This window comes from Mastigoproctus giganteus, chromosome 11 (genome assembly GCF_048544385.1).
Source record: "Mastigoproctus giganteus isolate SK-2022 chromosome 11, ASM4854438v1, whole genome shotgun sequence".
Classification (NCBI taxonomy): domain Eukaryota; kingdom Metazoa; phylum Arthropoda; class Arachnida; order Uropygi; family Thelyphonidae; genus Mastigoproctus; species Mastigoproctus giganteus.
In genome coordinates, this window is record NC_143585.1 from 2,469,984 (window position 1) to 2,487,844 (window position 17,861).

A 17,861-nucleotide genomic window follows, 5' to 3' on the forward strand; every position below is an offset into this window, starting at 1 on the left:
AAAGTACTACACATGGGAAACAGCAACCCCAGAGCAACGTATCAACTCTGTGGTACTACACTGACAGTGGTAGAGAATGAAAGGGACTTGGGAGTGGTTGTGCAGGCAGATATGAAGTTCTCTGAGCAGTGCAGACGGGCTGCAAGAGTAGCTCATGGAGTATTGTCAATGATATACAGGAATTTTTCCAGCAGGGATAAGGAGGTGATTATTCCCTTGTATAAGGCAATGGTCAGGCCACACCTAGAGTACTGTATACAGGTCTGGAGGCCTCATTTCAAGAAGGATGTAGAGCTGCTGAAACGAGTACAGAGAAGGGCAACAAGATTAGTGAATGGAACAAAGGGGTGCTCTTATGAAGAAAGGCTTAAGTTTTGCAAATTACAGTGTCTGGAGACTAGGCACCAGCGAGGTGATCTGATAGAGGTGTATAAAGCTTTGAATGGTTTGAGCATGCTCAATGCTGATGGGATTCTTCCTCTAGCTCAGAATAATCACCTGAGAGGGCATAAATTCAAATTGAGGAAAGACAGATGTAGGATAGACGTGAGGAAATTTGCCTTTAGCCAGCGGGTGGTTGGTTGGTGGAACAGACTTCCATCCCTTGTAGTGGAGGTTGATAGCCTAAATAAGTTTAAGGCTCAGCTGGACAGGTATTTTGAATGAACAGCAGAGGGGTGAAGTGGAAGTGGTTTTTTTTTTTTTTTGGCTGATGCTGCATAAGCTTGCTTTCTTGCATCAAATGCCTCTACTAATGCTAATGCTATGTTATATTTCTTCTTCATGATAATAAATGATATATATCTAAAAATAGTATTTTACGTGCGGCCCACCTTCTTTTCTAATTCCTAATGTGGCCCTTCAGCCAAAAAGTTTGCTCAGGCCTGGAATAAGAGATCTGCAGATTTACTTAACAAGTACAGTCAGTGTTGAAATAAAGTCACATGTTTGGGTTGAATTTGAAAGTGTCTCCAATTCTGCCCAGACATGATAGGAGCGAGTATATGATGAGAGCATTGTCAATCAATTCAGCACCATGGAGAGAATGTGCATGGCTCATGATGTAGAATTTTTTTTCAGTGTGGTCTGTATTTGCTTACAGGAGAGACTTCTGTTGGGATGGGATACACTTAAATGGAAAGGGTGCAAGAATATATGCTGATGCTATCGAGGGAGTGTTAGGTGGGTCGTAAAACCGCTAGCTTGGGGGGGATTCACAGACTAAACGATTAACAGTAGCAGCAGACGTGAAAGCGATTGTTGCGCTGCTTCTATTGTAAGGAGCAGCAGCTTAGAGAACAAATTGCTGGGGTCTTCAAGAGCAGCTGGGAGTCATCATGAAACAATTAAATACGTCGACTGTGTTAGGTAACTAAGAGTAAGAACAGGTGCATGTATACTTGCATGTACACCAGTGCCAGAAGTATAGTAAATAAATTTGATGAATTTGAAATGCTGATCAAGGCATAAAAAGGCAGATATTGTTGGGATATCAGAGACATGTTATCACAGATATAAGCAGTGCAAAATTGGAATTTGGGGAGTACAGAAAGGACAGACAGGTAGGAAGGGAGGAGGGGGTTATGCTGTTAGTTAAGAAACATAAAATCTAAGGAAGTGCATCGAGTTGACTTGAGTGGACTGCAATGTTGAGTCAGTTTGGTGTGACATAAAAAGTTGGAAAGAGAAAATGAAGAGTAGTAGGAGTGTGCTATAGGCCTAATGACTCTGATGAGTACAACAAACAATTGTGCAGAGAAATAGTGGGCCAGTAGATCAGAATGTCTTGTAATGGGGGATTTCAACTTTCCAAATATTGATTTGAACTTGTTGTTTGGTCACTTGCATACCAACAAGACTTTTGTGGATTTACTGGACGATTGTTTTCTACAGAAACATGTTCGAGGGTGCAACCAGAGGGGGTAATACTCTTGATCTGATTATCAGCAGTGATGATGATGCATATGCATTAGGAATTTGCAGATAAAGGAACCACTAGGAGACAGTGATCACAGTCTACTGATGTGGGATTTACTTAAAGATATAACTACCATCAAGGGTACAGAGAAGGGTTTTTGTTTTCATAAAGGTGACTACAGAGGTCTCTTACAGTTTTTGAATTCTATAGAGTGGGATCAGCTGATGATGTTAAAAACAGTGAATTCTAAATGGGAGGCCTTCGAGGAATTAATCTTGGAAGCTACTAGGCTTTTCATACCAACTAAGAAATAATGTTCAAAATTTAAGCCTAAATGAATGTCAGATGAACTAATGAGGCTTGTTGCAGAGAAGAAAAAAGCGTGGTATGCATATAAATTAGCAAGTGACACAGAAGCCTACCACAGATATAAGCTAGTCTGTAATCAAGTCACAAAGGAAGTTAGAGAAGCAAAGGCTGATTATGAGAAATACTTGGTAGAGGATGCAAAGAAAAACAGCAATGCCTTCTTTACTTATGTAAACTGTAGAAGGAAGGGGATGAATCAGTTTGGTACACTTGATGTTGGTGGATCGACTGTTGATGATCTTGCTGAGATAGCTGACAAACTGAATGAGTATTTTGCATCTACATTCACAAGAGGAGTTATTCAAAAAAGGGGAATGCCAGATATTTATCAAACTCTAACAGGGAGCTAAGTGACTTTTTAATTACTGAGCGCAAAGTGGAAAAGAAATTGCTGAAGTTAAACACAAGGAAGGCACCTGGGTTGGATGGGATCTATCCAGTTATATTAAAGCATGCAGCAGAGGAAGTAAGTAATCCCTTATCTATAATTATGAAAGCTTCCTTGGACTCAGGGGAGGTCCTCATGAATTTGAGGTGTGCAAATGTATCCCCAATTCACAAAGAGGATTCAGAGGGTGAAGAAAATAATTATAGACCTGCTAGTTTAACTTCTGTTCCAGGGATAATAATTCAGTCACTGGTTAAAGAAGTGAAGCCTTATCACCTAGACAAGACTGCAGTAATAGTTCAGACTCAGCATGGGTTTGTTAGGGAAAAGTCTTGTCTGACAAATTTGATTGGATACTATGATGTAATCGCAAAGGAACTGGATGCAAAAAATAATTTTGATATCATACACTTGCATTTCAGGAAAACTTTTGATACTGTTTCACATGGAAGACTGCTGTACAATTGGAGTGGCATGGCATTAAGGGCAAGTTGCTGCAGTGGATAAGGGGATGGTTGAGGGGATATGGCAGAGAGTGGTATTCAATGGACTGCTCTATGTGCACTAATGTTGTTAGTGGAGTACCCCAGTGTCGGCGCTGGGCTCTTTGTTGTTTTATGTCTTTATTAATGATATCGATGAAGATATATCAGGCTTAATGTCCAAGTTTGCAATGAGACAAAGGTTGGCAGTGTTGTTAATGATAGTAAATACAGTGTGCTATTGGAGCAGGATATAGAAAAGTTAGGTAGATGTGCTGGGAAATGGCAACTGAAGTTTAATATTGACAAATGCAAAGTAGTACTGCATATGGGTAGCAGTAACCCAAGAGAAATGTACCAACTGTATGGTACTACACTCAGGGAGGTAGAGAATGAAAAGAGCTGGGGGTAATTGTGCAGTCGGATATAAAGTTCTTTGAGCAGTGCAGAGGGCTGGCAGAGTAGGTCCTGGAGTTTTGTCAGTGATATATAAGAATTTTGCTAGCAGAGACAAGGAGGTTATTATATCTTTATTCAAAGCAGTGGTCAGTCCACACCTTGAGTACTGTATACAGGTCTGGTGGGCTCATTTTAGGAATGATGTAGAGTTGCTAGAACGAGTACAGAGAAGGGCAATAAGATTGGTGAGATGATCAAGGTGGTCCTCTTACCAGGAGAGGCTTAAGTTCTGCCTGTTGCAGCATCTGGAGACTAGGCACCTGTGCGGTGATTTGATTGAGTTATACAAGGCCTTGAATGGTTTGAGCAGGCTCAATGGTGATTGGATACTTCTACTTTCAAAGATTAAGAACGTGGGATGGTATTGATTTATATTGATGAAAGACAATTGTAGAATAGCTGTGCGGAAGTTTGCCTTTAGCCTGCAAGTAGTTGATTGCTGGAACAGACTTCAATCTCTTTTTGTGGAAGTTGATAGCTTAAATAAATTTAAGGCTGAACTAGACATACATTTTGAGTGACTGGATGGGTGAAATAGGAAGATTTTTTTTTTTTTTTTTTTGGGTGATGCTCTATAAGCTTGCTTTCTTGCCTCATATACCTAATATTAACTTGATGCAAAAAATAATTTTGATATCATATACTTGGATTTCAGGAAAGCTTTTGATACTGTTGCACATGTAAGTCTGCAACAGTATCAAAAGTACAAAAAAAAAAAAAAACAGTATCAAAAGTACTGTACAAATTGGGGCAATATGGCATTAAGGGCAAGTTGCTACAATGGATTAAAGGATGGTTGCGTGGTAGAAGACAGAGTGGTAATCAGTGGATACTGCTCTACGTGGACTGATGTTATTAGTGGTGTCCATCAGGGTTCGGTGTTGGGCCTATTGTGATTTTGTATATTTATTAATGATATTGATGAAGGCATATCAAGCTTAATGTCAAAGCTTGCTAGCATTAGATGCCTCTACTAATGCTAATTTACTATACTATACTTGAATATACAATACTATACTAAACTAATGCAGTAATATGTATTCTCCTATATAGTTTTGTGTTATACTTAACTATCAAGTTCGAGATATACGTTATCAAGTTATACTATATCGTAATGATCACAATGTGAGATTAGTTATATCCTTAGCTAAATACAAAAGATATATGCTGAAAAAGTGATTAAATCCTTCGAACAACTTATTTATTACAATTAAAATCGTATTGATTACACTACAATATTCCAGCCAAAACACCAATACGATAACAGTAAGAGTAGCGAGTTTGTAACTTGCAAAGTCACTAGATAAATTTAAAAAATACGTTAACGAATGCTACTTAGCCTATTAAATCTATTTGTAAAACACAAATTAATATGTTGACTAATCAAAAAAAAAAATGTATATATGCTCGAAAGGTGATTAAACCCTTCAAAATACTCTTATTTATTACAATTTAAACCTTACTATTCTTCCGAGCTACTGGCTACGATATTTCCTCCAAACACCAGCACGATAGCGGCGTGAGTAGTGAGGTGTAACTTATGAAATCACTAGCTAAATTTAAAAAATAAGCTAACGAACACTACTAAGCCTATTTAATCTATTGGTAAAACACAAATAAATACGTTTATAGTCAGAAATCCAATAAAACTTCAAGGAAGATTTATCCGTTTGCAGCAGCTAGAGAAGTCTGTGTCTTCACCCAATCAGATAAAACCCTGGGCAGAATTGCATTTTGTACAGTGATTTAGGATTCATAAAATGTTAATATATGCATCAGCCAATTTCTGTTGGTTTGTTGGAACAGTAATAATTGATTCTGTTGTGACTTATAGCATATTTATATTAATATTATCGAAAATCATGCTTTTTTGCAGATTAACATTTTGATGTGCCGTGTTGTGTCATGGATAACTTAAGGTGTTCCGCAAAGAGAAAAAGATTGTGGAACACTGCCTCTGTGTAATTCTCTAATGGGGCAAAAACAGTTTAATCAATTTCAATCCTTCTTAAACTCAGTCTTATATCTTACAATATGTCTTATATCTTACAATAGGATTCTTCTGCTCCCATGCTTTTTTGTGATGATACTCAGAGTTCTAGACAAGATCACATATCTCCATTAGGAATTACCCTGTCTTCTAATCTCTTTTGGCATAAGAACGTCACAAATTTTTCTTCTCTACATCTGAAAAACTGGGTTTTCTCATTTGCCCCGGGTTACTTTTCTTCAGAACAGCTACTCATTCTGTACAAAATCTCAAATCTGCCCTACCATGGAATATTATCCCCACATCTTGGGCAATGAAAGGATTTCTCTCAGCCTTCTAGTTTCCATTCAAAAAAAGGGCAGTTAGGTTAATTAATCACTTATCTCTTACAAAGTCCTTCCACTCTTTGCTTCATAGTCATTCTGTTTCTGTTCCCTTCCATTTCTATTGTTTCTTCCATGGACACTGTTCTTCTGATTTGGTTTCTAATATTCAGCCCCCCCCCTCCTTTCAGACACATACCTCAACCAGTCAACATCCATTTAGTGTCTAACTTTAGACTCACAGAAACTAATTTTTTTTCTTCCCCGTTTATCCTTTCAACTTTAGTTTTCTGGAATAATCTTCCTTCACATCTAATTCCTGAAAATTACAATCTACAGAAATTCAAGTCTAATATCAACAAGTATCATCTTTCATCTTCTAAACCTTTATCCCACACTAAATAGTATAGGTTCTAATACTTTTTGTGTTTGGGGTCATCAGCTGGGATTTCAATGAGAGTCTAACAGCCAGTCTGATTTGCCCTTTTCAAATGAGCTGATTTTTAATTTAAAAAAACATTTTCTCTATGAACATGACAGTTTATTTTTAAAGTAGCCATAATTACGATATAATAATGATGCCTAAAGTACAAACTTCTATTTGCATTGGAATCAAGTAATGAACTATTATGCTTTTTCACAAAAGAAAATCATTAATTATACACATCTGTTTTACACTTATCATAATAATAATAATAAATAATAATAAAACCAGCTGTTTTTCAAATTTTCCACTTTTTTGATTACTCTTTGTAAATAATAATTTTAAAATAAAATCAGGCAACCTTCTCACACAACCATAAAAAGGATCACTGCACTTTACCTTACTAGTAAGGTAAAGTGCAGTAAGATAAAGTGTGGTGTTTCTCTGCTGCAATAAATATTTGGGATATATAAATCTCAGTTTTATTATTATTTGCTTTATAATAGGAATGGAAGCAAAGTCCATTCATAAAAAGGATCTTGAGTGAAGGCATGAGATGAAATCTACTTGAAAGCATTTTGGCCATGGTTTTGTTCTCAATTGCTAAAGTTAAATGGAGCTCATTGCTATTGACCTTCCTATTAGAGCTTCCTTGAAAAGTACTGAAGAGTACGGCAGGATCAGAAATGTTTTTTGAACTTTGCATACTGAAATCTTGAAGTCTCTTCAAGACTTCAGTACAAATAGAATCAGAAAAAGTGCTCTCAGACAGGTGCATTATGAAGAAGCCAAAAAATGAAGTCTTTGATGATGCATTATGGATGTGGTTCATGTAAGAACGACAAAGAGGAACAACCTTTTTAATTGGCCATATTTTTGTTGAGATTTTTCTGCGAATCAGATTTCTGACGTCATGGGCCCAGCAGGAAAACAAAATTAAAAGAACATCTCTTAGCAGGCCGGTTTTGAAGGAAAATTCAGTACACTTGCACAAGAAAGTCAACAGTGGAGAAGAATTCTTAGCCAGCGAGGTATGGGTTTCACGATGGAAAAAGTGCCATGGAATTCATTATTGAGAAATTGTCAGCAGCGGCGAGAAATTGTCAGCAGATCAAAATTCTGAAAGTGAATTTTCCCAAAACTTTTAGACATTATACAGAAGGAAAATCTTACTCCTGAACAAGTCTACAATTTGGATGAAACAGGCATAAATTTTAAGCTTCTGACAAAAATGATAGCAGCACCACAAGAAACATTTGCTACTGGTTTTAAAATGAATAAACAGAGAATTGCTGTGGCCCTTTGTACAAATGCTGCTGAGAGTCATAAACTGCCTCTTTTCATTGTAGGAAAGTCAGCCAAACCAAGATCATTTAAAAATGTAAATTTCAGTGTTCTACCAGTTTACTACAAATGGATGGATTCTTTTCTATTTGAAGAATGGTTTTCAATTGAATTCGTTCTAAAAGTTAAGGTGCATTTGATGTGTTTGAAATTACCACTCTAGGCTGTTTTTGTCCTTGACAACGCTCCAATGCATTCCATTGACCTATCTTCTGATAACATCAAGATGGCATTACATCTTTGGTGCAACCTATGGATCAAGGTGTGATAGTTGGTCTGAAAAGGCATTACAGAAGGAAATTGCTTTCAGAAATTTTTGAGAAGACTGCCAATCTTCATTGACTTCTCTTCACTAAGTCCCTTAAGAAAATTAACATCAAGGATGTGATTTACATGTTGGCATCTACTTTTGAGGAAATGCAGTCATCAACGTTTATGAGGTCATGGAGAAAACTATGGCCAGTTATCGAAAAATAAACTGCCATCTGGACAAAGAGCCATGCATTGAAAATCTGACAGACCACAACAACATTGCTCTGCTTAACGATTTGAAACAATTATCAGAGTTCAAAGACCTTGAAGAAAGAGATATTGATAAATGGCTTGTAGGTAATAACATTCTAGAAATGAAATGTTAACAGATGAAATTATCGAAGCAGTTAGTCAAGGAGAAATGGCAGAAGATGAAGAACCAGAGAACCCGGAAGCTATGAGCGGAGATAAAAATGACAAAATAATAAGTTACTTGGAAGGAAAGAAAGCACTCTAAACTGCGATAAGATATATCGAACTGCAAGATAATTCATTTGCCACTGATATAATTCTTATGAAAAAGTGCCGTGATTTAGCTTCAAAAAAACAAATTTAAATCAAAAAGACAAATGAAGATTATAGATTTTTTATCTAAGTAAACGTTTAATAAACATTTATATACAACATACTGTATACAATATATATTTTTATTTAATTTACAACCTATAAATGCTATTTTGCATGTGTTTTTGGAATAATCAGACATTCGTTTATCCGGCCTGGGGTCCCGTCCCATAGGGGCTGGTTAATCGGGAGTCTACTGTTTTTTTTTTTTTTTTTGCCTCTGGGGGTTAAACTTTTTCACACAAACCTGACATTCATTCAATTTCAAAACAATATGCATTTAAATTATGATTATAATTTGATCTCAGATAGATTGTATTTAAAGCTTACTATTGGTAAAAGAAAAATTCACGTGTATTCAGGTAATTATGGTATTAGAGATTTTATCTTAATTTTAATCACTGTTACAGAAATACAAAAAATATTGGATGTTTTAATATATTTTTATGTATTTTAGGTTATATTATATGTTAACAAAGTTGGGCCATATTTTAATCCTCATGAGACCTACCATTATTATCAGTTGCCTGTTTGCAGACCTGATAAGGTAAGTTTATTTCCTTAAACAGTTGTTTTTATAAAATTGCTTTCAAGTAAGTTTTGTTTGTGGCATAATTTTCATTAATTCATTTTCAGTATTTATGAAGCACAGGGGGGTTCTCGTTATCCGAGGATAATTGGTTTCAGAAAATTCCACTTGAAATGAATCCACTTAAAACGGGGACCAAATTTTTGTAATGTGTATTATATTAGCATTAGCATTAGTAGAGGCATATGATGCAAGAAAGCAAGCTTATGCAGCGTCAGCCAAAAAAAAACCCCTTATTTCACCCATCCACTCGCTCCAAATGTTTGTCAAGTTTTGCTTGAATCTATTTAAGCTATCAACTTCTACAACGACAGATGGAAGTTTGCTCCACCAATCAACCACCCGCTGGCTAAAGGCAAACTTCCAAACATCTATCCTACAACCGTATTTCCCCAATTTGAATTTATGCCCTCTCAGGCGATTATTCTGAGCAAGAGGAGGAATCCCATCCGCATTGAGCATGCTCAAACCATTCAAGGTTTTATACACCTCAATCAGATCACCTCGCAGGTGCCTAGTCTCCAGACAATGCAATTTGCAAAGCTTAAGCCTTTCTTTGTAAGAGCAACCCTTTGTTCCATTCACTAATCTTGTTGCCCTTTTCTGTACTCGTTCCAACAGCTCTACATCCTTCTTAAAATGAAGCTTCCAGACCTGTATACAGTACTCAGGGTGTCCTGACCATTGCCTTATACCAGGGGATAATCACCTCCTTATCCCTGCTAGAAAAATTCCTGTTTATATCATCAGCCAATTAAAAAGCTAGTACAAATCTGTATAATATAAAAGCAAATGGTGTATAATGTAAAAGTAAAGGCTGAGTAGAGGCTTCCGTAGTCGAGTGGTCAGGAGTGGGAGTGCAGTAGCACACGCTCTTTGAATAGACTGGGGTTCAAGCCCCAGTCGGGCTTGGATCAAAGTACTGCAAAAACCTTGGGAGGTGCATTATGGCCACAGAAGCCGATGCACCAACAACTACCAAAAAAAAAAAAGCCTCCATTAATTTCTTTGGAACAGAAGTTAAATTAACAGGTCTGTAATTACCTGTGTCTCCATTTGATCCTCCTTTGTGGATTGGGGTCACATTTGCACATCTCCAGTCCATGGGTACCTCCCCCGAGTCCAGGGAAGCTGTCATAATTATGGCCTTACTTCCTTTGCCGCCTCCTTCAATATAACTGGATAGAATCCATCCACCCCCAGGTGCCTTTCTTGTGTTTATCTTCAACAATTTCTCCTCCACTTTACTCTCAGTTATTACAAGATTATCTAGCTTACTGCCAGAGTTGAATACACCTCTGGCATTCCCCTCCCTGAATAACACCTCTTGTGTGAATGTCGATGCAAAATATTCATTTAGTTTGTTAGCTAACTGAGCAGGATCATCAACAGTTGAACCATCGATATCAAGTGGACCAATCTGATTCATCCCCTTCCTTCTAGAGTTTACATAACTCTAGAAGGAAGGGGATGAATGCTGAAGGGGATGTTGTTTTTCTTTGCATTCTTTGTCAAAGATTTCTTGTAATCTGCCTTCGCCTGCCTAACCTCCTCTGTAACTTGGTTGCAGTCAACTTATATCTATCATAGGCTTCTGTGTCACATGTTAATTTATATGTATCCCATGCATTTTTCTTCTCTGTCATATCTGTAATTAGTTCATATAACATCCATTTAGGCCTAAATATTGAACAATATTCCATTGTTCGTATGAAAAGCCTAGTAGCTTCCAAGATTAATTCTTTGAATGCTTCCCATTTGAAATTTGCTGTTGGTAACATCATCAGTTGGTTCTGGCACCTCTGTAGCCAGGTGGGAAGGAACAGTGCGTAGCACACACTTCTTGATTAGACCGGGGTTCGAGCCCATCACCACCAAATACGGAAGATGCGGAAAGGTCAGGGTATGACCACCGCATATCCCGGAGCAATATGGCCTTAGTTGCTAATGCTCCTAAAAACCAAATAACAACAATCAGTTGGTTCTCCCGTATAGAATTTAAATACCGTCTCAAAGCACCGTAGTCACCTTTACAAAAGCAAAAACCCTTCCCTTTACCCTTGATGGTTGTGAACTCTTTGAGTAAATCCCACTTCAGCACACTGTGATCACTGCCACCTAGTGGTTCCTTTATCTGCAGATTCTTGATGCGTGAAGAATTACTACTGATAATCAGATCAAAAGTATTACTCCCTCTAGTTGCCTCCCGAACATCCTGTTGTAGAAAACAATCATCCAATAAATCCACAAAAGCCTTGCTAGCGTGTGAGTGACCAACCCAGAAATTCTAGTCAGTATCCAGGAAATTAAAATCCCCCATTATAAGACACTCTAATTTACTGGCCCACTCTATTTCTCTGCACAATTACTCATTATACTCATCAGATTCATTAGGCCTATAACAAACACCTACTCTCATTTTTCCTTTCCCAGTGCTTATGTCACACCAAACAGACTCAACAATGCATTGTCCATCCATGTCAATTGGATGCACTTCCTTAGATTTTGTGTTTCTAAGTAGTGCGAGAATACTTTTACCTCTGCCAACGGCTACTGTTAATCTATTAGTCCGTGTAACCCCCCCAAGCTAGCGGTTTTCTGACCCACTTAACTCTGCCTTGATAGCATTAGCAAATATTCTTGCATCCTTTCTATTTAACTGTATCCCATCCCTGTAGAAGCAGTCTCTCCTGTTAACAAGCACAGACCAGGCCGAGAAAAATTCTACTCCTTGAGTCTTGCACAATCTCTTCAGGGCAGAATTGATTGACAAGGCTGTCATCATATACTCCCTCCTATCATGTCTGGGCAGAATTGCAGACACTTTCAAATTCAACCCTAACTCACAACTATATTTCAGCATTGTCTTGTACTTGTTAAGTAATTCTGCTGGTCTCCTACTCTTAATAGTATTAGTTCCAACGTGTACAACAGTATCACCCTTTGTGCCCTTAAAGGATGATATCTGCCCTACAAAATCATTAACCTTTGTCTCTGGCAAAGATACCCTGGTCCTGTTCCATCTATTCTTTTTGCACAATATGTTCCCCGTTTCCCTGACAATAGAGTCACCTACAACTAGTTTCTTTGGGACCAGAGCATTCTGCTTTGTGGGTTGCTGCTGTGTTGTGTGATGTTCAAGTGCAAGCTCTGGCATTGATATGGGCAGCTGAGAGCTTGATGGGGCCCCTCAATTTAAATCCTTCGAGGGCATCCACCCTGTCCTTCAAGCTCTCATATAAGCCCATAACAATGCCGAGCTGGCGTCTGATTTCCTCGCTCTCCTTACATTGTACACACACACACACACACACACACACACACACACACACACACACACACACACACACACACACACACACACACACACACACACAAGACATTCCCCTTGGCAATATCATGTCCCATTCCTGATTGCTCCACAATATCAAACAAGCAGTGCATTTCAATAGACTGTGATTCAGAGGGCAACTGCCCCCCTCAGTTCTCCCCTGAGCCACAGCACTTCCACTAGTTTGATCCGTTTGCTTTGCTGCTCCTGTCTGGGTCATGATTTCTATTCAAGTTCAATAAAATTCCAATACAAAATATAACCCAAAACCTATATCCCAATGCAGTTATAACACTATATATGTTTCGGTATTGAGTATTATCTCCGAGTTACGTAATATGACTTTCTTATCCCCTGTCAACTTATATGTATCAATTTATGATGTTACGTTTGTAATAACTGGGTCGCTATATTTATTTAGTTTAAAAAAGTACAATTCAGTTGACAATGAAATTTAATAAGATTAATAAATTTTACTGACTTTCTTATCCCCTGTCAACTTATATGTATTCATTTATGATGTTACGTTTGTAATAACTAGGTCGCTATATTTATTTAATTAAAAAGTACAATTCAATTGACAATGAAATTTAATAAGATTAATAAATTTTACTGATTAAGTGATACTACTATACTCGCTATCTAGTTTTCTGTTAAACCTTACGCTATCTAGTTTTCCGTTACGCTAGCACATGTTATATCACGTAACAATGGCGGCAAGTTATGAATGGCTAATCTATGGACACGAGATATTATTTACTTTCCAAATCGCACTATCTAAATTCAAAATAAATCATGGAACTTGACTAGGTCTGTAAGCTACTTATAGAAATTAATTTAATTTAACAATTAAGTCAATAAAGTGGCTAAGTATAATTAAAAACTTTTTGTTTGCGGGAGCTGGAAAATCTGTCCACACGAGGATTTGATACCCTTACTGATACTAAGTAATAACCTACAAAATCTCTATCTAAATTCAATTTAAACTAAAGTATTCTTACAAAGGTCGCGGGTTCGAATCCCGCCTCGGGCTTGGATCAAAGTACTGCAAAAACCTTGGGAGGTGCACTATGGCCACAGAAGCCGATGCGCCAACAACTACCAAAATAAAATAAAAAAAAAATAAAGTATTCTTACTAGGAATATAAAGCAACTCTAAAAAATAAATAATATGCCAATTTAAATCAATAAAAAAGTAAAAACTTCCCTATTTGCTGGAGCCATAAAAACTTCGCTTGTTCACATGTACTCTCGCACCCACTCCCCAAATTCCTGTTAAGATGAAGTCAGGCAAGATTTACCCTTAACAAAACCATGCTGTGTACGAGCTATAACAGAAGTCTTGTCTAGATGATCATGCAGTGCTTCCATTAATTTTCCTGGAACAGAAGTTAAACTAACAGGTCTATAATTACGTGTGTTGCCTTTGATCCTCCTTTGCGAATTGGGGTCACATTTGCGCTTCTCCAGTCCACGGGTACCTCCCCTGAGTCCAAGGAAGCTCTCATAATTATGGCTAAAAGGTTTGCTTACTTCCTTTCCACCTCCTTTAATATAAGTGGATAGATCCCATGCAACCTGCATGCCTTTTTTATGTTTATCTTCAACAATTTCTCCTCCACTTTCCTCTCAGTTATTACAAAGTCATCTAGCTCACTGCCAGAGTTTAATTTCGCTCTGGCATTTCCCTCCCTGAATAACTCCCCATGTGTGAATGTAGATGCAAAATACTCATTTGGTTTGTTAGCCACCTGAACAGGATCATGAACAGTTGAACCATCAATATCCAGTGCAGCCAATATCCACTGAAGCCAATCTGATTCATCCCTTTGCTTCTCGAGTTTACATAGGTAAAGAACTCTTTGCTGTTTTTCTTTGCATCCTTTGCCTAAGATTTTTCATAATCTGCCTTTGCCTGCGTAATCTCCTTTGTGACTTGGTTACAGACCAGCTTATATCTATCTTAGACTTCCATTTCACACATTAATTTATATGTATTCCATGCATTTTTCTTCTCTGCCACATATCTCATTAGTTCATCTGACATCCATTTAGGCCTAAACCTTGAACAATATTTCTTAGTTGGTATGTAAAGCCTAGTAGCTTCCAAGATAAATTCTTTGAATGCCTCCCATTTTGAAATTGCTGTTGGTAACATCAACAGTTGGTCCCACCTTATAGAATTTAAATACTGTCTCAGACCACAGTAGTCGCCTTTACGAAAGCAAAAACCCTTCCCTTTACCCCTGATGGTAGTTACCTCTTTGAGTAAATCCCACTTCGGCACACTGTGATCACTGCCACCTAGTGGTTCCTTTATCTGCAGATTCTTAATGCATGAAGAATCACTACTGATAATTAAATCAAGAGTATTACTCCCTCTAGTTGCCTCCCAAACATGCTGTTGTAGAAAACAATCATCCAATAATTCCACAAAAGTCTTGTGTGAGTGACAAACCCTTATTCTCATTTTAGGAAGGATGTAGATTTACTTGAGCATGTACAGAGAAGAGCACCAAGATTGGTGAGGGGAATGAAGGGATCCTCTTACCAAGAGAGGCTTAAGTTCTGCAAATTGCAGTGGCTGGAGACTAGGCACCTGCGCGGTGATCTGAATTAAGGTGTATAAGGCCTTGAATGGGTTGAGCACGTTGAATTCTGATGGGATCCTTCCACTTGTTCAGATTACAAACCTAAGGGGGCATAAATTCAAATTAAGTAAGGACAGATGTAGAATAGATGTGCGGAAATTTGCCTTTAGCCAGCAGGTGGTTAATTGCTGGAACAAACTTCCATCTGTTGTGGAAGTTGATAGGTTGAATAAATTTAAGGAGGAACTGCACAGGCATTTGGAAGGAATGGTGTGATTTTTTTTTTTTTTTTTGCTGATGCACTTGCTTGCTTACTTGCATCACATGCCACTACTACTACTAACCCACAAATTCCAGTCAATATCTGGGAAATTAAAATTCCGCATTATAAGACACTCTGATTTACTGGCCCACTCTATTTCCCTGTACAGTTTCTTATTATACTCATCGGAGTCATTGGGCCTATAACATACTCCTACTCTCAATTTTGATCTCCCAATGCTTATGTTACACCCTGACTGGACACTGCACCGTCCAGTGATGTCGATTGGCTGCACTTACTTGGATTTTGTGTGTTTCTTAACCAATAGTATAACCCCTCCTCCCTTCCTATCCTGTCTGTCCTTTCTGTAGACGTTGTACTCCCCAAATTCCAGTTCTTCATTCCTTATATCTGTGTGACACCACATCTCTGATATCCCAAGAATATCTGCCTTTGATGCTTTGAGCAATACCTGAAATTCATCAAATTTATTTACCAAACTCCTAGCATTGGTGTATACACAAGTGTACACGCACCTGTTCCTATTCTTAGCTACCCTAACACAATCCTTGGGGGGAGACAAAGACTAATGGATTAACAGTAGCCACGGGCAGAGGTGAAAGAGATTCTTGCACTGCTTCTATTGGAATGAGCAGAAGCCTGAAAAACAAGATGCAGGATATTTCAGAGACTGCTGGAAGTCATTGCGGTACAAGTAAACACATGGGTTGTGTTAGGGTAGCTAAGAATAGAAACAGGTGCATGTATACTTGCGTGTACACTAATGCTAGGAGTTTAGTAAATAAATTTGATGAATTTGAGGTATTACTCAAAACATCAAAGGCAGATATTGTTGGGATATCAGAGACGTGGTGTCACACAGATATAAGGAATGCAGAACTGGAATTTGGGGAGTACAACGTCTACAGAAAGGATAGACAGGATAGGAAGGGAGGAGGGGTTATGCTATTAGTTAAAAAACACATAAAATCCAAGGAAGTGAAGCCAGTTGACATCGCTGGACAGTGCAGTGTTGAGTCAGTTTGGTGTGACATAAGCATAGGTAAATCAAAATTGAGAGTAGGAGTGTGCTATAGGCCTAATGACTCTGATGAGTATAATAAGATACTGTACAGGGAAATAGAGTGGGCCAGTAAATCAGAGAGTCTTATAACGGGGGATTTTAATTTCCCAGATATTGACTGGAATTTGTGGGTTGGTCACTCACACACTAGCAAGGCTTTTGTGGATTTATTGGATGATTGTTTTCTACACCAGCATGTTCGGGAGGCAACTAGAGGGAGTAATACTCTTGATCTGATTATCAGTAGTGATTCTTCATGCATTAGGAATCTGCAGATAAATGAACCACTGGGTGGCAGTGATCACAGTGTGCTGAAATGGGATTTACTCAAGGAGGTAACTACCATCAGAGGTAAAGGGAAGGGTTTTTGCTTTCGTAAAGGAGACTATGCTGGTCTGAGACACTATTTAAATTCTATACAGTGGGACCAACTGATGATGTTACCAACAGCAAATTCAAAATGGGAAGCATTCAAGGAACTAATCTTGGAAGCTACCAGGCTTTACATACCAACCAAGAAATATTGTTCAAGGTTCAGGCCTAAATGGTTGTCAGATGAACTAATGAGACATATGGCAGAGAAGAAAAATGCATGGGATACATACAAATTAATGGGTGACGTGGAAGCCTATGATAGATATAAGTTGGTCTGTAACCAAGTCACAAAGGAGATTAGGCAGGCAAAGGCAGATTATGAGAAATCCTTGGCAAAGGATGCAAAGAAAAACAGAAAAGAGTTCTTTACCTATTTAAACTCAAGAAGGAAAGGGATGAATCAGATTGGTCCACTGGATGTTGATGGTTCAACAGTTGAGGATCCAGCTCAGGTGGCTAACAATCTAAACGAGTATTTTGCTCTACATTCACACATGAGGAGTTATTTAGGAAGGGGAATGTCGTAGGTGAAGTAAACATTGGCAGTGAGCTAGATGATTTTCTAATAACTGAGAGGAAAGTGGAGGAGAAATTGTTGAGGATAAACATAAAAAAGGCACCCGGGGTGGATGGGATCTATCCAGTTATATTAAAGGAGGCAGCAAAATTAAGTAAGCAAACCCCTAGCCATAATTATGAGAGCTTCTTTGGACTCAGGGGAGGTACCCATGGACTGGAGATGTGCAAATGTAACCCCAATTCACAAAGGAGGATCAAAGGCTGACACAAGTAATTATAGACCTGTTAGTTTAACTTCGGTTCCAGGAAAATTAATGGAGGCACTGGTTAAAGAAGCACTGCAGGATCATCTGGACAAGAATTCAGTTATAGCTCAGACACAGCATGGGTTTGTTAAGGGCAGGTCTTGTCTGACCAATTTGATTGGATACTATGATGTAGTCACAAAAGAACTGGATGCAGGGAATAACTTTGATATTATATATTTGGATCTTAGAAAGGCTTTTGATACTGTTGCGCATGGAAGACTGCTGCACA

At 38.1% G+C, this 17,861-nt stretch overlaps 1 protein-coding gene across 1 annotated transcript in view; it reads left to right on the forward strand.

Moving 5' to 3' along the window:
* LOC150077646 (transmembrane 9 superfamily member 1-like) overlaps nucleotides 1–17,861 on the forward strand; it is a 274,121-nt gene that overhangs the window by 13,809 nt on the left and 242,451 nt on the right. Inside the window, exon 2 of the mRNA XM_090385415.1 lies at nucleotides 9,031–9,120. Coding sequence (XP_090241541.1) covers nucleotides 9,031–9,120 — 90 coding nt within the window. The remainder of the gene's footprint in view (nucleotides 1–9,030; nucleotides 9,121–17,861) is intronic.